Source organism: Herpailurus yagouaroundi, unplaced genomic scaffold (assembly GCF_014898765.1).
Source record: "Herpailurus yagouaroundi ecotype Mexico unplaced genomic scaffold, PumYag 181, whole genome shotgun sequence".
Classification (NCBI taxonomy): Eukaryota; Metazoa; Chordata; class Mammalia; order Carnivora; family Felidae; genus Herpailurus; species Herpailurus yagouaroundi.
In genome coordinates this window covers 14,337,657-14,359,292 of record NW_024412412.1, presented here as the reverse complement: position 1 = coordinate 14,359,292, position 21,636 = coordinate 14,337,657, and the positions used below count along the sequence as shown (strand labels likewise).

General features: G+C 41.6%; 1 protein-coding gene across 3 annotated transcripts; it reads left to right on the top strand.

Annotated features, from left to right (window-relative positions):
* The first annotated feature begins 4 nt into the window (after positions 1 to 4).
* RWDD4 (RWD domain containing 4) lies at positions 5 to 16,848 on the top strand. 3 transcript variants are annotated; one of them, XM_040489891.1, is made up of 8 exons: positions 8 to 204; positions 2,628 to 2,708; positions 7,407 to 7,516; positions 7,600 to 7,747; positions 9,581 to 9,698; positions 11,963 to 12,012; positions 12,148 to 12,150; positions 14,944 to 16,848. In XM_040489891.1, the coding sequence occupies exons 1-8, from the start codon at positions 181 to 183 to the stop codon at positions 14,974 to 14,976; spliced, it is 567 nt and encodes a 188-aa protein (XP_040345825.1). In that variant the 5' UTR covers positions 8 to 180; the 3' UTR covers positions 14,977 to 16,848. The 3 variants fall into 3 exon arrangements, with proteins under 3 accessions (XP_040345824.1, XP_040345826.1, XP_040345825.1); XM_040489890.1 differs by lacking the exon at positions 12,148 to 12,150 and having other exon boundaries at positions 5 to 204; positions 16,515 to 16,848; XM_040489892.1 differs by lacking the exon at positions 12,148 to 12,150 and having other exon boundaries at positions 7 to 204.
* Positions 16,849 to 21,636: the final 4,788 nt, after the last annotated feature.

The following is a 21,636-nucleotide window of genomic DNA, read 5'->3' as shown; positions in this document are numbered from 1 at the left end:
CCAGGCTGCTTCACGCTGCCCGAAGGCCGGGTGCGCGCGTGACTCTCGTCCGCAGTGCGAGGGGCGTGCCTCCCGCAGCCCAGGGCGCGGAAGCGGGAGGACGCCCGGGGCTGGGAGCCGCTGCTCTCGGTTTCTGGTCGTCGCGCACGTCCTCCCGGGAGGCGTCCCGTGACCGGCGCGATGAGCGCCAACGAGGACCAGGAGGTGAGTCCCCCTGGCCGGGCTCCCCTTTCCCCCGCGCTGGCGCGGTGCCTCGCGAGCTCCGAGGGAGGGCGACTGACCTCGCGAGGCCCGGCTGCGACCCGGTTCCGGGACGAGCGCCCCCGCACGTGCCTTCGCCCCTCTGCAGCGCACAGAGCCTGGCTGGGGTGCCCCAAGTTGACCGGTGTCCTGGTGGGGGGATTGGGGGGGTGCAGGCGCGCGGGAAGGGGAAGGGTTAGCTTCTGCCTCCGCTCCCCCAACCCCATCTCAGTTTTGCAAGCCCGGGGGGGTGGCCCCACGCCTCCTTAATAACAAGGATGAGTGTCCTTGGTTGGCGAGCCAGTGCTCTCGGCTCACCTTCAGTCCTCAAGGTTCTTGTTGTAGCGCTTGTGTACTGAGTTACATTGTTTGGAATCTGATCACTTTTAAACTTTCAAGTCTATTGGCCGGTAGGGAGAGGCTTCCCTGAGTTAAATTTCTGGTGGAGGAAGACAATGACACTGGTTTCTGGCCTTACTGTTTGGTGGCATCATTTATCCATCTGGTGGTTGTCCAGTGGAAACGAAGTCTATTTTGAGCACACACGTGCCACCTGAATCGTAGGGTTTGTGCTCAGATATTCTCTCGTGAAATGCCACGTTGACGTTGAATCATATGATCAGGGAGTAACACAGGTCATCTCTAGGGGAACCTTCTCTAGCGGTGTCGTGTGTACAGATGGAAAAGAGTTGGCGGGGGCAAAGTGAACGCCCCAGGGCTGCGCAGTGAGCTTGTGGGTAGACTCAGGACTGGAATCCGAGTCTCCCAGGTACGCAATTCACTCTTCATTTAGAATATATTTCTTGAAAGGTGGCACTTTCCATGATAGATGTGGTAGTCTCTCTGGACTGGAAGTTACCTGTAAAGGACCCCAATGTCCAACAAGCTAATTGATATGTGAATCCTTTCGAAACCGTTCTTGCCTGGTGAGTTTCTAAGCGGAGGCATGAACAAGTTGGTACTGTGAACCATGGAGCATAAAATGTAACGTTTCTCCAAGTCTGGCCCAGGGAGCAAGGCTTAGAACCTTTGGGGTGGTTGTTAGACAAACGGAAGCCTGTACTTTGCCTGGAATTTACGGACCTGGAATTCCTGGGGAGCCCAGAGATCTCTATTTTAATAATAGAATTCCATGCTTCTTCCACATGACTGACTTCCACATCTTTGAAGACAGTTTTCTGCCCAGTTTTTCCGATGTCCTGTCCTCATACGCAGTGGTTCCTTTTAGCTTTTCTCCATATGTCCATTCTTTTTGTTCTTTCACTCTCCTGGAATCGTGTCTGTGCACAGATTATGTTTATTTGTGTCCTGTTTTCTACGGGTAGTTCCTGTCAACTACAACCCTTTAAGTGCCGTGTACAGAGCAATTAGCTCTTCATCCTCTGTTCGTTTGTTTAGGTATCTGAGATAAATTCTTCCTCCCACCCTGTAAAATCTCATGTGGTTAGATGGTTTTGCAAGGGTGTTCTGAATTCTTCTGCTACCAGCGCGATTCACTGTCCCATCAAATTGTCATTCGTAAACTTGCCAAGCCTGCCTTCGATTTTTGTTCCCGTCCTACTCCTTAGTTAAAATATGTGAAAGGATTAAGGGCAGGAGGAGTACTAGATCTGAAATAAGGTTGTTGTTTCTGATCTAATCTCAGTTGCTCTTGAATCCAGTTTGAACTCCTGTTATTTGTTTTCCTGTGAAGGTAGCAAGAGGTGCCTTGCCGAAACTCATGTGGGCCTTTTCCTGATGTGCCAGCCAAGTCACCGTCTCTAGGAAAGGGTGCTTCCGTTTATCTTGCTGTTCGTCCGCTTGCCAATGCTCAGGGACTTCTACTCTTTATTCCCCTGGGACCCCACGAACCGTTTCTTTAATATAATCTGTTCTCAAATTTTGTCTATCTTAGTCTGTAGAATTCATGACACGCATCTTTTTGAAAAGTAAAATACATACCCAAGTGATGTCTTTCCTTGCTTCTCTTCTCGGGCGTTCATCAGTCATCACAAGTGTGATGGAGTCCTCATCCGTCAGCCCACAGTGCTCTCAGAAATATTTCCAGGCAAGGATTATTAGTGACATTTTCTTTTGCAGTCCCTTTTGCGTCTTGGGTAGATCCTTGTCAACCTGTTTCTAACCATCTTTTTTTTTTTTTTTTTAAGTTCTTTCTGTTGTCCATTAATGTTTTTTCAAGTTTGGTATTCTGGGGGAAGGATTAAAGTAACTATTAGTATTAATATTGTGTTACTATGTTGCACATGGACTATATACCTTGTATACAAATGTTATAAACATGGAAGACGGTAAAAGGTAGCTAAGTTTTACACAGTGGAGTGGTCTTGAATGGAAACTAATCCATTTATACCACTAAGCAAAACTCACTTGATTCATTTTTTTTTCAGATGGAACTGGAAGCATTACGTTCTATTTATGAAGGAGACGAAAGCTTCCGGGAATTGAGTCCAGTTTCATTCCAGTACAGGGTAAGACGCAGCACAGACAGGAGCCCTTGCGACTGTCCCAGAAAAGGATGAAGCTAAGGGCACCTGGGTGTCTCAGTCAGTTAAGCTTCCCACTTCAGCTCAGGTCATGATCTTGCAGTTCGTGAGTTCCAGCCCCGCGTCGGGCTCTCTGCTGGCAGCTCGGAGCCCGGAGCCTGTTTCGGATTCTGTGTCTCCCTCTCTCTCTGCCCCTCCCCTGCTCACACTCTGTCTCTTTGTCTCTCAAAAATAAATAAACACTAAAAAAAAAATTTTTTTTTAATAAAAGATTGAAGGTTGCTAAAAATGCTGTGTTTTTTTTTTTAAATGATTTTGTATTTTGAATTTAGTGGTTTAAATTTATTACATCTTTGGGTTTTCCAAAGCATTTGAATGAAAGCTTCACACCGTGACATCAGTTATTTGTAACTTTTAAAAACAATTCAGAAACTTTTTCTGAATTTTTAAATTTTTTTTATTTTTTCAAGTTTATTTATTTTGAGAGAGAGAGAGAGAGAGAGAATGAGTGGGAGAGGGCAGAGAGAGAGAGAGAGAGAGAGAGAATCCCAAGCAAGCTCCATGCTGTCAGCGCAGAGCCCCACAAGGGGCTCGAACCCACGAATCTGAGGTCATGACCTGAGCCAGAATCAAGAGTTGGAGGCTTAACCAACTGTGTGAACCAGGCGCCCCCAATTCAGAAACTTTTAAAAATCAAGATAAATTTGTTTTTATTGTGACAGAATCATCAAATGTTAGAAATGGAAGAAACCTTGGAAATTATATAATTTTGCCTTCTAATCTTAAAGATAATTTTTCTCAGTCATAGCTTCCTAAGCTTTCCAAGATGATCCTGGTAAATACTAGATTTAAAATCCAGGTCTCTAATCCAAATCTAGAATTATTTTTACTACCTTATGATATAGTCAAGAAAAGTTGATATTTTCCTAATTCCATATAATCAATATGTGTGAATATTTTTTACATTACGTGTTATGTCAATTTTTCTCTAAAAGGGAGTTTGCTTATAACTGTTTTCAACATGAAACAGTACCAGTATCTTATTTTGTAAATAAATAATGTAAAAACCACTTATCCAGATGATTATAAATGGTAGTAATATGAGAAAGTTTTTTTGTAAAAGATTTACAGTTATTTATGTCATCATCTAAAGTAAGTTAGACGATACATACATAATTCTAGACATCACAGGAAATAGATTATCTATAATTACTTTCTTTAGATATTCTCCCCTCTGCTCCACTCCTCTTGATTCCCTTTCAAGCTCAGTAATTCTTAGGCCACTCCAGGGATACGAAGATGAAAGACTTTGAATAGCCAAGGTTAACAATGGAGTTAAGTCCTAGACCTTCAATTTGAATCCGCCTGCCTGCCCAGACTTCCCCAATAACTGCCACTCTCCCCTTAGCAAATGGGAGACTGAGAATTGCCCCATCCTTTCCTAAATATCCGTATTAACAACAGCAGCTACTCGTTGAGCAGTGTACGGAATGTAGTAGAACGTGCGTGTGTCCTACAGGATGGATTTAAAGGGAATAGAAAGTGAGGTTTAGAAACCTTGTCTGTTGTGACAGTCGGAGGACAAGGGCACAGTCCTGGCCGGGTTATAGTCAGACCCCTCACTCAGTTCCTGTGCAGACGGGTTTAGTAGCCTGCTGAGCAGTTCTTCCCTTCTGGTTGTGTCCTCAGCTTCCCTCAGCACCTCCCCACCCGTCCTTTCTCAGACTACTACTAGTCAGCTCCCTGAGACACGTGATTAGTTACCCCAGCCCTTCTTTTAAAAAGGTTTCTCCTGCCTATAGAATAAGGATTAAATGCCTTAGCTTGACACTCAGGTCCCTTCTGTTTGCCCCACACTGCCTCTCCAGATCTTCCCAGCCACCACTGTCCATTAGCCATAGTAGCTTGTGGAACATTTCTCTGTGTTAAAAAACATTTTTTTTAATGTTTATTTATTCTTGAGAAAGAGAGACAGAAACAGAGTGCGAGCGAGGGAGGGGCAGAGAGAGACACACACACAGAATCCGAAGCAAGCTCCAGGCTCTGAGCTGTCAGCACACAGCCCAACGCGGGACTGGAACTCTTGAACCATGAGATCGTGACCTGAGCTGAAGTCAGACGCTTAACCGACTGAGCCACCCAGGTGCTCCTCCTGCATTTTTAATACTGTGCCCATGGACACATCATTTGCTCTTCCCCTCACCTCACATCCCTCATCCAGCCTTCTTCTCCTTTAATCCCTATCTCGGGCTCCTCTGTGATGTATTTGGGCCATGTCTCCTAGCCGTTGACTTTAAAGCCAAACTGACCATCCCCCGTGTCTTCATACTTTGTTCCATCCCCTTAAACGTTTAATCATGATGCAGTTTGGTGAATTACCTAAACATCTGCCCCCCCCCTTGAAGACAGGCGTGGTCTTGTCTCTATCTTTGCATCTTCCATACCTAGCGCTGCAGGAGGCATGTGGCACATTGTTTACATGCACCTTGAAAAAGGACTCAGTGCATAAAGCAAGTAATTTTCATCACTTTTTTTTTATCATCTCTGCATTTGAAACACAAGCATAAACCAAGTATGTAATCAACTTACATAGGTGAATATCAACAGAGCCCTAAGTTAGACATAATTTCTAAGCCTCACCTTATATTGCTGTGTCTTGTGATTGAGGATGAGGGGAATAAAAATGTAGTGGTCAGAGAGAGTAAAGGTAAATCAAATAACAATTTGGGATGAAATTTTTTTAATCTGTTGCTATTGTCTAAAAATAAATATTAAAAAACCCCCAACGTATATACTAAAAGTATTACAGTGGAAATTAGCATAGCTTTGCACAAGGAGATGCTGATTTGTGAGTTATTCCATAGTTGTATTAGAAAATCACCATTTTGGGGCACCTAGGTGGCTTAGTTGGTTGAGTGTCCAACTCTTGATTTCAGCTCAAGTCATGATCCCAGGGTCGTGGGATCGAGCCGTGTGTGGGGCTCTGTGCTGAACATGGAGCCTGCTTGGGATTCTCTCTGTCTCTCCCTCTGCCCCTCTCCCCCACTTGTGCACATGTGCACTCACTCTCTTTCTCAAATAAATAAGTTAATTAATTTTTAAAAATCACCATTTTGCTGCTGCCAGCACAATGATGGTTTCAGGCAAGGATCATTAATGGATGCTAAAACCTTTGGGTGAGAAGATGTTGCGAGACAATATATTCACATGGTTTTGTAGTGTCACCCCACAGATTACTTCTTAATTACAGAATGGAAAAGATACCTTTACAGTGAAGAGATTTGGAGAATATCACCTTAACCAAGTGATCAAGCTTAGTATCACCAGTGACGATTCCAGAAGATCTTATGTGCCTCCTTATGTGATGCTATGGGAATATACCACAGCACCTGCACAGTATCCTTACCAAAATATTTAATCGGACTTGGAATAGAGGAAACATCAGTCCTGATCTGGGAACATTATATAAGAAAACTGCCCTTGGTTATTTTTGTCATGAAAGATATTTAAAAGGCAGACAGGGTGGCTGGGTACTGTTCTAAATTAAAGCAGGATTTGAAATTTGGCAGCCAAATGTAATCCATGATTCTTAATGGATTACAGATTTACCGGTTGAGGAGGTGGTTCATTAAAGACACTTTAGATATGATTGGGGAACTTTTTAGATGGATTACGAATTAGATGATACTTTCTGTATCAATGTTGAATTTCTTGGGTGTGATAATGGTAGCGTGGTTATAAAGGAAAATGTCCTTGTTTTTAGGATACTCTACCCAATAAATATTTCAGGACGTTTTACCATGTCTTACTTTCAAAGAGTTCAACAAAAAACAAAGGAAAACAAGCCACCCGCCTGGGGCCAGGGGTTGGTTCTGTAGTGGGAAGGAAGAAAGAGAAATGGATGGAAGCAGAGGTATTTGGTGAATAAGGTACATGTCAAGGAGTGCTCGTCGTCTTATTCTAGTTTCTCTGCGAGATTAACATTTTTCCAAGTGAAAAGTAGGGGCGAGCAAAAGAAATAAAAAAGACATCTTTATTCAGGTGAAGGGGGTCAAAAGTTACAGACTTCCAGTTAGAAAGAAGTAAGTAAGGGAAATGTAACATTCTGCATGGTGACTCTAGTTCATAGTATCGTATTATATATTCGAAGGTTGGTAAGAGAGTAGATCTTGAAAGTTCTCATCCAGCCTAAGGCATTCCTAAACCTTATCTCTTTGCCTTTTTTCTCTAAGTTTTACATTTCATTTTCTGGTCTCTTGGAATTGGGCCAATGTGTAGCAGTTCACTTGTTCTTGATGCCTCTTATGATTTGGCAATTAGAAAACTTCAGACAAAGATGAAGGGTTTCAGGTTGGTTTATTATCTTTGTCCATTCCCTTCCTGTCCCCCACAGTTGATGTCTGCCTTCAAAAAGTTTTGATGAGACAAAAATTATGTGAGACAGTCTCGGTACTGGGAAAAGCTAAAGGGCTGTCTGGAGAGACAGGCTGTGAACATCAAAAGTCAGACTATTCATACGGCCCTCAACTCCTCCGAGTCTTAGCCCGTACTCCTGAACTTTTCAAAATACTACATTTCTGACCTGATCGTGAGCACTGGCAATAATTCATCATTTAAAAAGTCATAGTAAATATTCTGTCTTTGTATCACTTTTTACAAGCCTAAGATTTCCCTTTTCTTCAGATAGGTGAAAATGGCGATCCCAAAGCCTTCTTAATAGAGATTTCCTGGACAGAAACATATCCCCAAACACCTCCAATTATATCTATGAACGCTTTTTTTAACAACACCATGTGAGTAGTGTTTTGTTCTCATTGTTTTTTTGTAACACTCCCCCTTACTTTTTTCTCAGCAGTGTATTTCTTGTGCGTTGTAGATCATCAGCTGTAAAGCAGAGCATATTAGCCAAGTTACAGGAAGCAGTGGAAATTCATCTCGGGACCGCCATGACCTACACATTGTTTGAATATGCCAAGGACAATAAAGAGCAGTTCATGGAGAATCACCACCCCATTAATTCTACGGTGAGCTTGTGATTAGTTTGGGTCAGGTTTTGTTGTTGTCGTTTTGGTTTCACTCTGCTACTAATTAATCTTTACCGGTTACTGTTTTTTTTTAATTGGAAGGAAATTTTGTGTTAGATTTTTTTTAACGTTTTATCTATTTTTGAGACAGAGACACAGTGCGAGCTGGGGAGGGGCAGAGAGAGAGAGGGAGACACAGAACCCAAAGCAGGCTCCAGGCTCTGAGCTATCGGCACGGGGCCCGACGCGGGACTCGAACTCACAAACGGCGAGATCATGACCGGTGCCAAAGTCAGCCGCTTAACCAACCGACTGAGCTACCCAGGCGCCCCGATTTTGTGTTAGATTTAAAATGAGTTACACCTGAGTTAAATAAGAATAATGAACTTCAGATTTCTTGGTATTTATTTAACTTCAAAAATGAAATTGTATCCCCTAGATCTTACCCTTCATATAAGACTAGAATACTTCATGTGCCTGCCCAAACAGATACTGTTGGGGCACCCGGGTGGCTCAGTCGGTTAATCGTCTGACTCTTGACTTTGGCGCAGGTCATGGTCTTGCGGTTTGTGAGTTCGAGCCCCACATCAGTCTCTGCCCTGAGAGTGTAGAGTCTGCTTGAGATTATGTCTCCTCCCTCTGCCCCTCCTGCATTCTCTCTCTCTTGCTCTGTCTCTCCCAAAACTAAATAAACTTAAAAAAAAAAAGGAATGTTATAAAAAAAAAAGAGAGACATTGTTGAACCATGTATTTTTTTTAATTTATTTAATGTTTTCATAAAGCTTATAGAGGATTCTTATGTAGCACTAAGATACATGTGAAATTACTTTCTTCATGAGGCAAATTTAGTTGTAGGTAGTCTTGCCACAGTTCACTTTGAAGTTGGTGCAAGCTTAAAGAGACTTCATTAAGAGTATTTTAGGAAATAATCATCTTTCATGACCTTAGGCATCTACATATTAGATCCCTTTGCACCAAGTCATGTGCTTAAAGAATTTCAGCGGTCGGAGTCCGTCGAGTTTGGTGAACCAAACTGTAAGCTGTTTGACAACAAAGGCTGCGTGTCTTCTACTTGAGCAATTCTGGCTTCCACATACGTAACAGAACACGGAAGAACAAACACGGAGGGCAGCTAGAGAGGCCATCAGGCAGGGCAGCAAAGCTCATGGCCTGCAGGCCAGACCACATGGCCTGGAAAACCCTCCCTGCACCGCTTGCTATGTGATGTGACTTCTCTCGGTGGGAGGAAGGAGGCAGATGTGTTAACCTCACTAGGCTCGATTTATTCATTTGTAAAAGTGGGGATTATAACGGCATCTACCTCGTAAGATTGCAGTAAGGATCAGATGAGTACTATACATACATCATTTACAGCAATGCTTGGCAACTAGGAAGCATTTTAAATTGTGTGGATCACACTCTGACTGCATGAATCCAAATTGAAATCTTTTTCTTCATTTCTTCAGAGAATCAGGATTTTCTAGGTAGGCACATGCGATTTTCCTAAAGACCTATTTAAATTTCCAAATAAAGCAAATCAATTGAATTGTGAAGTTACCTTAGTACTTTAGAGCTTCAATGTGATACTGGTGTCAGATCTTCTTTCTCAGGGACCTGGTTATAATAATTGAGCTAATCTTATGTAAGCCCTTCTGTGTGAACTTTTGGAAGAGTGATATCAATGTGCTAATGACACCTGCCCTAATAAATGAATATTATAATACAGGGTTCTTCATAAATATAAAAATTGTCAACTCACTTGTGGATGTGGCCATATTTAGTGTAATTCAATAAGTTTTAAGGCATTGGTATAGGAATTATTTTTTTTTCTAGATACCCATAAGCAGTATCATCTCCGTTGAAACTCCTAATACAGCCCCATCAAGTAAGAAAAAAGACAAAAAAGAACAACTTTCAAAAGCTCAGAAACGTAAGCTGGCAGATAAAACAGGTTTGTGTTTGTTTTTGTTTTTTTAATAACACAGATAAATAGGTTGCTTTTTAATATGATATGAGTGTTTAATCAGTATATCTAGGTTTAGAAGAGAAAGTCTCGTCTCTTCATTCTTGGAACATTTGGATCAGACACTGTCTTGGGTCACGGATATATATTGAAAATATTTACCACTAATTCACCACCAGACATCACCACGTGAGGAGAAGGTAACTGAGAGGCAAAATAACCACAAATGAGTCTTGAGACTGAGAAACAGCAGAATAGCATAGCAAAGTGGGTCCAACTCGTACCCTTCTCCGCATGTTGGGATTTTCCTGTTTGCTTATCTCTATGGGAGACACGCGTATTACTCAAATTATTTTGAACTCTAGCTTTCGTTTGAAATGAAGTTTGGTATACCATTCAGTCTTTGCACAAATAAATGGTTTAATGCTTTTGTCTGTACTCAATCATTTTTTACAGCTACAGTAAGATTTAAGAACAGAATTCCTGTTTTTACTAAAGCAGAGTCATTTTGTATGCACCTTTAGAAGAGAGTTCTAAATTCTAGCTCATACCATCAATAATGTTTGATCTCTTTATTTAACCTGAAAGGTTGCAAATTGGTATCAGTCTGTAAACTTTTTTATGGTCCAGAACAATGAGGACATTACCGTGGATGCATATAAACATTTGTATACATATATACAAGTGTGTCCATGTGTACATATGACTGTGTGTGTGTGTGTGTGTGTGTGTGTGTGTGTGTTATTGATACAAGGTTACAAGTCGACCTTCATTGAGAGGAACTGACCCTTGTACTTTGGTGAGGAAGTTTAAAATAATGCCCTTTCTTTTACAAAGTGATGGCAGCTTTTTGGTTGTTGATGCTCTGTTTAACATCCTGCGTGACAGAGTGAAAAGATCACGACCCTGTACTGGCCCTCAAGATACATTTTTGAAGTTGGAATGGTTTGTGAAATAAAAAATCAGGGAATCCATTATACCTAATGTCAGAGCAGAATTAAAGCATGAACAACCGAAGCAGTGGATTGTTAGCTGTTGTAATCTGTTCTCTAGAATTTTAGTTATTAATCTCTTTTTTAAGCTGTAGCATTTCTGTTGGTTCATCACCTGTTGTTTTCATACATAATGACCTATGATCATTCCCTTTCATTAATAGTTCCCTATCTCCATCTTTTTGGTGACGTCCACCTAAAAGGGATTATCTTTCTATAGTTATGGTATAGGAGTTTGGGACCTGGATTCTAAATAAAACTTGAATAGGACAGTCATGGCGCTGTGGGTAAGTTTTAGTTACCCACATTGGTGCCCTGCCCCCATGCCCCGTATAACCAGTAAACAGTGGGATAAGATTCTTACTGACATGAAGGAGGAAAGAAGTATTAGCATCTAAAGTTGAGCTCCACTAATATTGCCTCCGTCCTATAAGAATCGTGAGGTTAGTGTCTACTTCCCTGTGTAAAATTAATGTACTGGTTTTGAATGCAGATTTTGAAGATTCCGTAAAATGAGATGTATATAGATATATCGAGCATACAGGAAATCAAGCCATGTTAAATTAAAACACTTTTATATTGTATTTATTAAACTGTTCTTCAAGTTTAAATATTCTGTCACGAGAACTAAATCACTTTGTAAACTATAAATTCTTACATAAAGTTTGAGCTTGTTTTCAAGTGCTCCCAATAGATTAAAGGCCTGTCAGATTAAACAATGTTAGATGAAATAAGTCATATTTTCTCAGACCACAAAAGTTAATAAAGAAGTTGCCCGGGCCTCCTCTTAGTCTTGGGGCTGGACGTTTGTTTACAAGGTCTCTTGTCTTGAGCCTAGCTCCCTAGTGTGAAACACACCCGAAGCAGCAAAGTAACACAACTCCTTACTTTAAATAAGCAGTGACCTTATAGAAAGCAAATAAAATGGTGCAAGTGCATGAAACTAATAAATTGATTAGCTCCTCTTTCTGGCTTTTCCAACTCACCTCCATATTTTTTCTCCCTTAGTATCAGGTTTTGTCTTGAATGAAATGGGGTAAATGTGAAAAGGGAGTACATCGAATTGCTTTGCCAGTATCCCCGGCAGAGCCGTGCTTCCAATTCCCAGTGATGATACACTAGCTTTCTCACTTCATAATATGTGATTTAAATTTTAATTCGTTGCATGGGATAGTATGCAAAAGCTGATTTATTCAAATGGTAATTAATTTAAAAATTACTGCTTGGTCTTGGAAGTAAAGTCCCTATTTTCTCTTCTAGATCACAAAGGACAGCTTCCCCGAGGATGGAACTGGGTTGACGTGGTGAAGGTACGTAACGCGTATAATCTAAGCTTCAGACAGTTGTTACGATTATGCCGTCAAATAATGAAACTCATATCTTCCATTCTTTCCCCCCTCCACCTTTGAATTTTACTGGGATGGCTGTTTCCTTTTTTACTTCAGCATGTAAGTATTTTTGAAATATCCTTCGCATTCTTTTCTTTCCTACACCTTCAGTTTTAGATTTTCTTTTTTTAAATAACGGAAAATGTGAAGAACTCAGTTATGAGCACGCTAAAGTATGACTTTACGTAACTACCTCTGAATAATGAATGTGCCTCACTGTGACTCTGAACTAGCAGGAGCGTGTGTGGAAGCTGAAGAAACAAGTCATAGAAAGGAATGCTTTGATTTCTTAATAGAAATGAGTTTTTTGGGTTTTGGAGGGTTTGTCTGTTGTTGTTTGTTTGTTTAGAGCAAACCCTAGATGGGGTTTCCCATCATTGTCAACAAGAATTTTGTTTTTCTTGTTTAAAATCATTCACTTTTCACCTTGAAGTTTTTTGCCAACTTCTCTCCATTGTTTTTCTCGAGTTACTCGTAGTTTCAAATAAAGTGATACTTAGCACAGTAAGTTAATTCTCTCTGTAGGACTTCGTGAAATGAGTTTCGCATGACAATTAGTGCCACTGCTGCTGTGAGAAGTAATTGCTGTGATTCAAGAGTAGTTAAAGGTTAGGATTTTAGTGACCACCTACAAATACACGTAATGTATAAGCAGTATATTCTTAAAGTTTATGTGAAAGTCAGTCCTCTGGGCCGTGGGATACCTTTTCTATAGAAACTGTTGAAAAGAAGCTTTGTGCTTCTAGAATCTAGTACAAAAATAGTCCCTGGGAGTAGGGAACCATGAGCTGCCATTGTAATAAAGAAGCGGTATGTCTTGTCCCCTTCCGGGGCAAGAGACTGACCGTACACAAGACACCTGTATGGGAGCAGCTTCTCCAGCATCCTCTCACTTGCCCAGGCCCCTCCACCGATGCCTGCTGGGTACTGTGTGCTGTCCCAGGTGTGCTTGTAGGTACCTCACCAGCTCGGTCGTTTCCCTCTGCAGAATGCTTCATGCCTGAGAACGAGCTGTCTCCTAACTCAGAACAGAAGTGCCTCTTTTCAGGCAGCAGATCTCCCTGGAAACTGGGAAGACAAAATTGTCCGATTAATCCAAAATTGTCCCAGAGGGGGGGATAGTACCCCTCCTTCCCTAGCTCCGGAAATTACGTTTTTTGTTTGTTTTTCAGAGAGTCCTCATTAATGTAAATTAGAATTTCAAGAAACATAAAAGAAATGAAGATTTAAATAATCCAGTCATCTTAAGAGGGAGGTTCCCACCGAGGCATGGTTTGGACTCAGAAGCCATTAGCCCAAGTGTTGGAGAATAGTTGTTTCTCAGTGTGGTCTTTGGACCCTTAGAGGTCATAGAGGCTCTCTGGGGGTCTGCAAGGTCAAAACTATTTATATCATAACATTAAAGTGTTGTTCATCCTTTTTCCGCATTCTCTCACAAGTGGACGGTGGTATTTACCGGAGGCTGCGGGAAGTGTGATGGTGCCATCACTAATACTCTTCTGTTAGAGCACTAATAGAATGTGCGATTTTAGAGTCTTGTGTTTTCCAGAATTTTCTAAGGTAGTGAGTAGGTGTAGAATCTAAGTGTGTGTGTGTGTGCATTTTTACATGAAGTCAGTTTGTCCTTAATACTTGTACCGTGTTCTTGTTAGCCATTTTCCATGATACCTGCCGTACAGTAGAAGCAGATTTGCAAAAACCCAGGTGTCTTCTGTTGAGCTCAATGAAAAAGAAATGTACAAAAATGTAATACAACACTATTCTTCACATTAAGTTTCATTAGTTTGTTTTAGAAAATGCAGTTTTTCGTTTAAGAAATGTTATTCAGTTATCATGCAATGTGTTGATTGTTATTTTTTATATGAATGAAATTTCTCAGTTTTAATTTCAAATGCAGTAGGTATAACCTACATTAAAAACAAGCTTTTTAAGATCCTCAAAGTGGAAAGAGGAGCTGGGGCCAGAATGTTTGAGAACTGCTACTCTTAGCAGTTTCTGCCTTTCACAGCCTCTCACATTCTCTGGGGGCCTCGGGCTTTGAGTTCAGTGGGGATTTCTTGGTGGCTGGGTCTTTATTCTGGTCAGAGTTGTGTGTGTGTGTCAGTCTTTGGGGACATCCCCCCTCCCCCCCACACCTCGTGTCTAGCTAACTTCCTTGGATTGTTACAGAAAAGACTTGCAATTTAAGATTTGTATCAATTTTTTAAAACTGTACTTAATTTATATGGGGTTTTTTTTTTGCCACAGTTTTAAAAATTTTTAAAGTTTATTATTTGTGATAGAAAACAAAAATAGGAGAATATCATTCATTTTATAAATGGCACCTGTTTTGGTTCCAATTTATTTCTTGGAAAACTTTGAGGGATTCCCCCCCACCCCCCCCCCCCCCCCCGCCCTTGATCTATTTGAGGTTTTTGGTTTTTTTTTTTCAACGTTTATTTATTTTTGGGACAGAGAGAGACAGAGCATGAACGGGGGAGGGGCAGAGAGAGAGGGAGACACAGAATCGGAAACAGGCTCCAGGCTCCGAGCCATCAGCCCGGAGCCCGACGCGGGGCTCGAACTCATGGACCGCGAGATAGTGACCTGGCCGAAGTCGGACGCTTAACCGACTGCGCCACCCAGGCGCCCCGAGGTTATATTTTTAATGAATCCTGTTTAAAGTAGCTGAGCCTTAAGATGAAAACTAGTTAAATATGGTGAAAGCTGTAGATGGTGTCAGTTACGTGACTCTTGTTGCGTGTTGTTCTATCAACTATAAATACTTATTTCTGATGTTGAGTGGAAGTAATGAACTATCAGATAACACGATAGCTTCACCTTGTTGACTATGTCCTTTATCTTTTTTTGTAGTTAAGCAAAACTGGCTCTAAAGATGATGAATAGTGCTTGGAATTGGAGACCAAGGAAGAGCGTCCTTTAAAAAGTAAACTGGGTTCGGGTTCAAAATCCTTCGTTACTCTTTTCTGGTATTGAGGTGGCTTTTTATAAAAACAGAAATTTTTTTTTTTTGTATGTTTCTTACGTGAAGAAATGTTTTCACCTGAAAGTTCGTGAAGAGATCTGGTTGTATGAAATTATTTTCACAAACTTGCCTTAATAAAAGGTGAAATGTTACCGTTTCGTATACCTTATAAAGATGGTTGAGCTTCGTAAATGGACAAAATGGGAAATAAGTAATCAAGGTGAATTGATATGATCTTATTCTAGTGGCTATGATGTTTTTTAGAGGAGGCAGCAGCCCCTTGGAAACTCTCAGCCCGGTGGGGCAGAATGCTGAGTCCACGGTGTTTCTGCAGCATGGTCCTTACCAGTAGACTTCTCGTCTTCACAGTGTCTTTATCTCTTCTTTCTCTTAGTTACTGAAGCACAAATGGCTTCAGGGAAATCGAAATACTAGCATTTGAACGTTACACATAATGTTCTTGGTAGTTTCTTCTTATTTCTCAAGGGTGTACTGCTTCCTTTTAGTAGATGAGCCTCTGTTTTACGCTTTTCTCTCGGTTTGGGTCCTGAAGTTTGACCGTGAGAGTTCTCAGTGGTGTGTGGAATAGGAGAATATAAAAATAAATTTGCCAAATACACTCGAAAGCGTTTGACTAGAAGTGCTGGTTCCCATTTAAAACGTCTCTCTTTGCTGCATATGCCAGGACGGAAGTAAAAATGCCTTACTAGTTAATTTTTGTATTGTTGGAGACCATGGTTTTAATAAATTCCTATTTATCTGCGACTGTGTGTTTCTAGTTGTCTGGTAACTGAGGTCTTCGAAGTGGTCTTAAAACCACATTTCAAGTCTTGTTTCCCTTCAACTATCTACATGGAATTCTCGGCCTGAGCATCTTTATCATAAGAGACATAGAAGTCTTTCAAATGCTGTATCATAGTTCATGCTTGATTGTTTTCAAAACTCCAAATAGGGAAACTATTAGTATAGCGTAAGCAGGAAGTTACTGATGTGTGTGTGTGTGTGCGTGTGTGCGTGTGTGCGTGCGTGTGTGTGATTTCCAGTGACTGCATTTGCTCCCCGGCTTTAAAACCCTAAGAACTGCTGCTGTATTGTCTGGAACGGTAGACTGTCGTTTCCTCAAGTTATACCCGTGCAGCTTGGGTCTGAGTTTTTAACGAATAATTAACTTTTAAAGATGTGTCTTCAGCATAAGAGCAGTTTGAGTTGTATCCCTGGCTTTCCCCGGGTTAATATTAGGCTCTGTTCAATCGTTTGAATTACAAAGTAAATACTGTGCAATCATGGTGAAGGAGTGTAATCTGATTTTCAAAAGCTGAATCACATTTCATATCTTGAAGTCATGTAATGGAAACAGTAAAATTCGAGACCACTGGCAAGACCACTGGAACATGCCATCTTTTGGGGGGGCTTGCGTGCGTGGTTTTGGTTGTGTTGATTTGTTGGCTTATTTTTAAAGAAACTGAAACAGCTATATCCGCCAGTGGGACGAACTGTGTTTTGCTCTGAAGACCGTGACATAGTTCAGGCTCACATTGTGGCTCCTAGATGACAAAGAATAATGCTAGTTAAATGCCAATGAACTATTTTTACTCTTTTTATACGAACTGTACAGATTTGGGGGGTGATGGTGGCAGTGGTGCCTCTAACTACCTTCTGTGAAACACTTGAACTTTCTCATCTGTATTGCCATCACCTGTTTGACACCCCAGTATATTTTCTCAAAGTCTGTTCACCTGAAACTGTATGGAATGACATAATTGATAAGCAATAAAACCTGAACTACACGCTCATTTTTCTATGTGTTTTATTTCAAATCAATTGCGAGAGAATTGTTGATTTTACAGATTTGCACAGACTTAGGGTGTAAGATGTGCCCTCCTACCAGATACTGTTTAAAATGCTGGGATGGGGCGCCTGGGTGGCGCAGTCGGTTAAGCGTCCGACTTCAGCCAGGTCACGATCTCGTGGTCCGTGGGTTCGAGCCCCGCGTCGGGCTCTGGGCTGATGGCTCAGAGCCTGGAGCCTGTTTCCGATTCTGTGCCTCCCTCTCTCTCTGCGCCTCCCCCGTTCATGCTCTGTCTCTCTCTGTCCCAAAAATAAATAAACGTTGAAAAAAAAATTAAAAAAAAAAAAATGCTGGGTTAAGAAGACATCTTGTAATGAGCTGACAAGAAGGTAGGGAGTACCCAGAGTCCAATAAATGAAGATTGGAAGCTTGAGGTTAAGAACAGCTTTGGTTTTTACAGAGTCGGGGGGTCTAGAAGACACATGAAGTCTGGGGTCAACTCAGGGTAAAAGGGGTCACACGCACACGCACGTATGCACAGCATGCCTGAGGTGGGGACCCTGAGGGAAAGTTCCTGTCTTGAAATTTGGTTCTTTCTAGGTGGAAGGGTGAAATGTAAACATGTGCCCTCCTAATGACTTACACATCATCTCACACCTGGATTTCAGCCCAACTTCTTCCCCGTATGAGCAATCTAAAAAAAAAATCCCTCAACCCAGGATTTTGAAGTGGTACCAACTGGGGTGCCTAGCTGGCTTAGTCAGTAGACCATGTGACTCTTGATCTCGAGGTTGTGAGTTTGAGCCCCATGTTGGGTGAAGCGATTGCTTAAAAAAAAAAAATCTTAAAGCAGAATTAGTGGTGCCTGGGTGCCTCAGTTGGTTAGGCGTCCGACTTCGGTTCAGGTCATGATCTTGGGGTTTGTGGGTTCAAGCCCCACGTCGGGCTCTGTGCTGACAGCTGGGAGCTGGGGCCTGCTTCGGATTCTGTGTTTCCCTGTCTCTCTGCCCCTCCCCCGCTCGCTCTGTCTCTCTCTTTCAAAAATAAATAAACATTAGAAATAAAAGGAAAAAGTGTTACCAATGGGGTAGAGCCTCTGGGCAACTGGTAGAAATGACCACAGATTGGCCCTGAAAGAACCCACCGTCCAGAGACCTCTAAAGAAGCTGCACACCTAGAGTGCTTGAAATGTACAGGCATAGCCAAAAGCCACAGTACCCGGAAACAGGATGTTGTGACAGCAGGGAATTTGAGGGAATGAGGACTTCGAGGATGTATTGATCAGACAGACACTCTTACATGTTAAGAGGAATTAAATCAGGATTAAGAAACTATTAAGGCTCGTCAAACAGATTTGAAAAAGAGCCAAATGGAGCTTCTCGAAAAGTGAAAACAGAATTAAAGTTATAGATGAAGACTAGTACTGCTTGCAAAGTGTGCTTTGGCAAATGTGAAGTATAAATATCCTTTGGAATGAAAGCGGTACTCAGTTGCGTTGTTGGGTTTTGTCTCGTTTTGATCGTAACATTAGAATCTGTCTACACATGATTTCTTCACAGCCCCTCCCCTGCCCCATTTTAGGTTAGCTGGGTGATTTGAGCTTTCCAGAAGCTTGACACCGCACATGTGCCTCCCTGGATCTTGGTTCAGAAGACCTTGTCCTTATGACAAGGAATTGGTCAGTGGGTATCCAGAGGGCTATTAGCGATACTTTAAAAATAATAAATTTAGGGGTGCCTGGGTGGCTCAGTCACTTAAGCATCTGACTCTTGATGTCCGCTCAGGTCTTGAGCTTGGGGTCATGAGTTCGAGCCCCACATTAAGCTCTGGGCTGGGCACGAAGCCTGCTTAAAAATTAACAACAACGACAACAACAACAACAACAATAATAATAAATTTAAAAATCAAGCTGTGTAAAAACAGATTTGTTTTGTCATCAGATATTCCACAGAGTAAAAACAGAAAAGAGGCATTATCTGGTAGGGATTACTTGGTAATCCATAACTCTAAATTTCAGTGTTTCCAATTAGGTGACAAAATAGTAAGGAATTTTGTGACCTAAGGTGTTTTTCAAACTGCAGTTTGCAATCCATTTACTGAAGAAACTGATTGAGGGTCTTTACCTGCCATTTTCCTAATGGAATAGAAGAGAAGAGAATGCAACAGAAAATACCAGTGTGTGTGTGTGTGTGTGTGTGTGTATACATATATGTATATATACACACACACAAGGGTATTTGAGTGCGTGTGACAGTTGTTTGGGCTTGGGGTATATATGTGTGAGTACCAGGTAAAATGTATGTCTTAAAGTGAGTCATGGCAAAAAAAAGTATGAAAGTCACTGATCAGCACATACAAAATATGGGACAGATTTTATATGAAGATTTATAATTAAGTAAGCAGGTAATAAAGTGAGATGCTAACCATACGGCAACCTGGGGGAGAAGTATGCAGGACTTGCCTATAATGTCAGCAAATTTTTTAAAAACCTAAAATCAGTTTCAGATTCAAAAATACATTTACTATGGTGCACACCAGTCCCTCCAGCCCTGAGACCATTCCAGAAGCTGCCCTGTCAGGAGTTCTAGGGCCCGGTCTTTTATAGGCTTAATGCTTCCATCTTCCTTCCTTCCTTCCTTCCTTCCTTCCTTCCTTCCTTCCTTCCTTCCTTCTTTCTTTCTTTCTTTCTTTCTTTTTCTTTTCTTTCTTTTCTTTCTTTCTCTCTCTCTCTCTCTCTTTTTTTTTCTTGCCTTTCTCTTTCTTTCTCTCTTTCTTTCTTTCTTTCTTTCTTTCTTTCTTTCTTTCTTTCCTTCTCATTCAGAAATCTTGTTGAAAACTTTTCAATACTTGTTTTTTAAACTCGAGTCTAGCTGACACACAATGTGGCGTTATTTCCAGATGTACCGCCTAGTGATTCCACACTGTCCGCGAAGCTGGCTCAGCGCGATGGTGACATGACAACTTTTGAGCTGAAGAACTTGCATGAGGAACTGAAGAGCACCTGTAAGAGCGAGTGCCTGAATCGGGGTAAATAACGGCTTTCATTTCTCACTGATAACCAAACATAAGGAAATTAGTTCTAAGTTTCCCACCATTTCTAGAGGAATAATCATTTTCTTCCTGGGTTTCGCGTGTAAATCTAGTCTCTAAAACAAATTGTTGTAGGGGCGCCTGGGTGGCTCAGCCGGTTGAGTGTCCGACTCTTAGTTTTGGCTCAGGTCATGATCTCATGGTTTGTGAGTTCGAGCCCCACATCCGGTTCCGTGCTGACAGTGCAGAGCCTGCTTGGGATTCTCTGTCTCCCTCTCTCTCTGCCTCTCTCTTTCTTTTTTTTTTTTTTTCTTTTTAAAAATTTTTTTTGTTTTGGGGCGCCTGGGTGGCGCAGTCTGTTAAGCGTCCGACTTCAGCCAGGTCACGATCTCGCGGTCCGTGAGTTCGAGCCCCGCATCAGGCTCTGGGCTGATGGCTCAGAGCCTGGAGCCTGGTTCCGATTCTGTGTCTCCCTCTCTCTCTGCTCCTCCCCCGTTCATGCTCTGTCTCTCTCTGTCCCAAAAATAAACGTTGAAAAAAAAAATAATAAAAAAAAAAAAAATTTTTTTTGTTTTAACGTTTAGTCATTTTTTGAGAGACAGAGACAGAGCGTGAGTAGGGGAGGGGCAGAGAGAGAGGGAGACACAGAATCCGATGCAGGCTCCAGGCTCCGAGCTGTCAGCACAGAGCCCGACGTGGGGCTCAAACTCACGGACCATGAGATCTTGACCTGAGCCGAAGTCGGACACTTAACCGATTGAGCCACCCAGGCGCCCCATCTCTCTCTTTCTGTCTCAAAAATAAATAAATAAACATTTAAAAAAATTTTTTAAATAAAATAAATTGTTGTAATAGGCTGATGGTGGTGATAACACAGACGGGAAACATCCCCCTCCCCACCACCCCCAGCACCCATTTTCTCCCGTTGTTGCTGCTGGCACTTGAGAAGTTCTAAGTAACCTTGTGTACCTCTCCGCGGCCTTCTGGAGCTATCATTTTCTGTGGCTTCCACAAAGATTTGGCCTGTTGGGACACTATTCGTGGTATTTTAAGCAACAAGCAATCTCTGTATCTAGTTATGTCCTTTTGCTAATTAAGGAGAATGCAGTTTATAAAAGGAAACTTCTGGGGCGCCTGGGGGACTCAGTCAGTTAAGCGTCTGACTCTTGATTTCCGCTCAGGTCATGAAGTCACAGTTGGTGAGTTCAAGCCCCGCGTCGGGCTCTGTGCTGACGGCTCAGAGCCTGGATCCTCTTCAGATTCTGTGTCTTTCTCTCTCTCTCTCTCTGCCCCTCCCCCACTCACACTCTGTCTCTGTCTCTCAAAAATAAACGTTAAAAACATTTTTAAGAAATCACACCTGTTTCAAACTCTACCCAAGAATATGATTTTTTTAACACGAAAGTGAAAGAAATTAAAAACGGTTGAAACCTTTCTCTCCTTTGTTTCTGTATCTCTGAAGATCACAAAATCTAGAGAATTTGTCGGTTTGACATGTCACTTGCTAAGTGCTGAATACACTAACTAAATATTCCTTACCTTGCAGGGGCTGCTCAAAGATAAAAATTTAAATCGATGGGTGTTATTTAAAATCATGATGACTGAGAAATTGTGGAGTTTGGCTACAAGAATGTCCATCCATCTGCTAACAGAAAAGCTCAACTCCCACCACGTGCTGGCAAATGCCATCTGTTATGATTTTCCCTTCGTTTCTATATTTTTCTGTTGTATGTCAGTGTTTTAAAATCCTTTATTAATTTTT

Excerpts from the sequence above, each read along its gene's own strand:
- RWDD4 (XM_040489890.1), top strand. The coding sequence starts at position 181 with ATGAGCGCCAACGAGGACCAGGAG. Across the intron at positions 9,699-11,962 it reads TAAGCTGGCAGATAAAACAG|ATCACAAAGGACAGCTTCCC; the intron begins GTTTGTGTTTGT and ends TTTCTCTTCTAG. Across the intron at positions 12,013-16,514 it reads ACTGGGTTGACGTGGTGAAG|AAACTGAAACAGCTATATCC; the intron begins GTACGTAACGCG and ends TTATTTTTAAAG.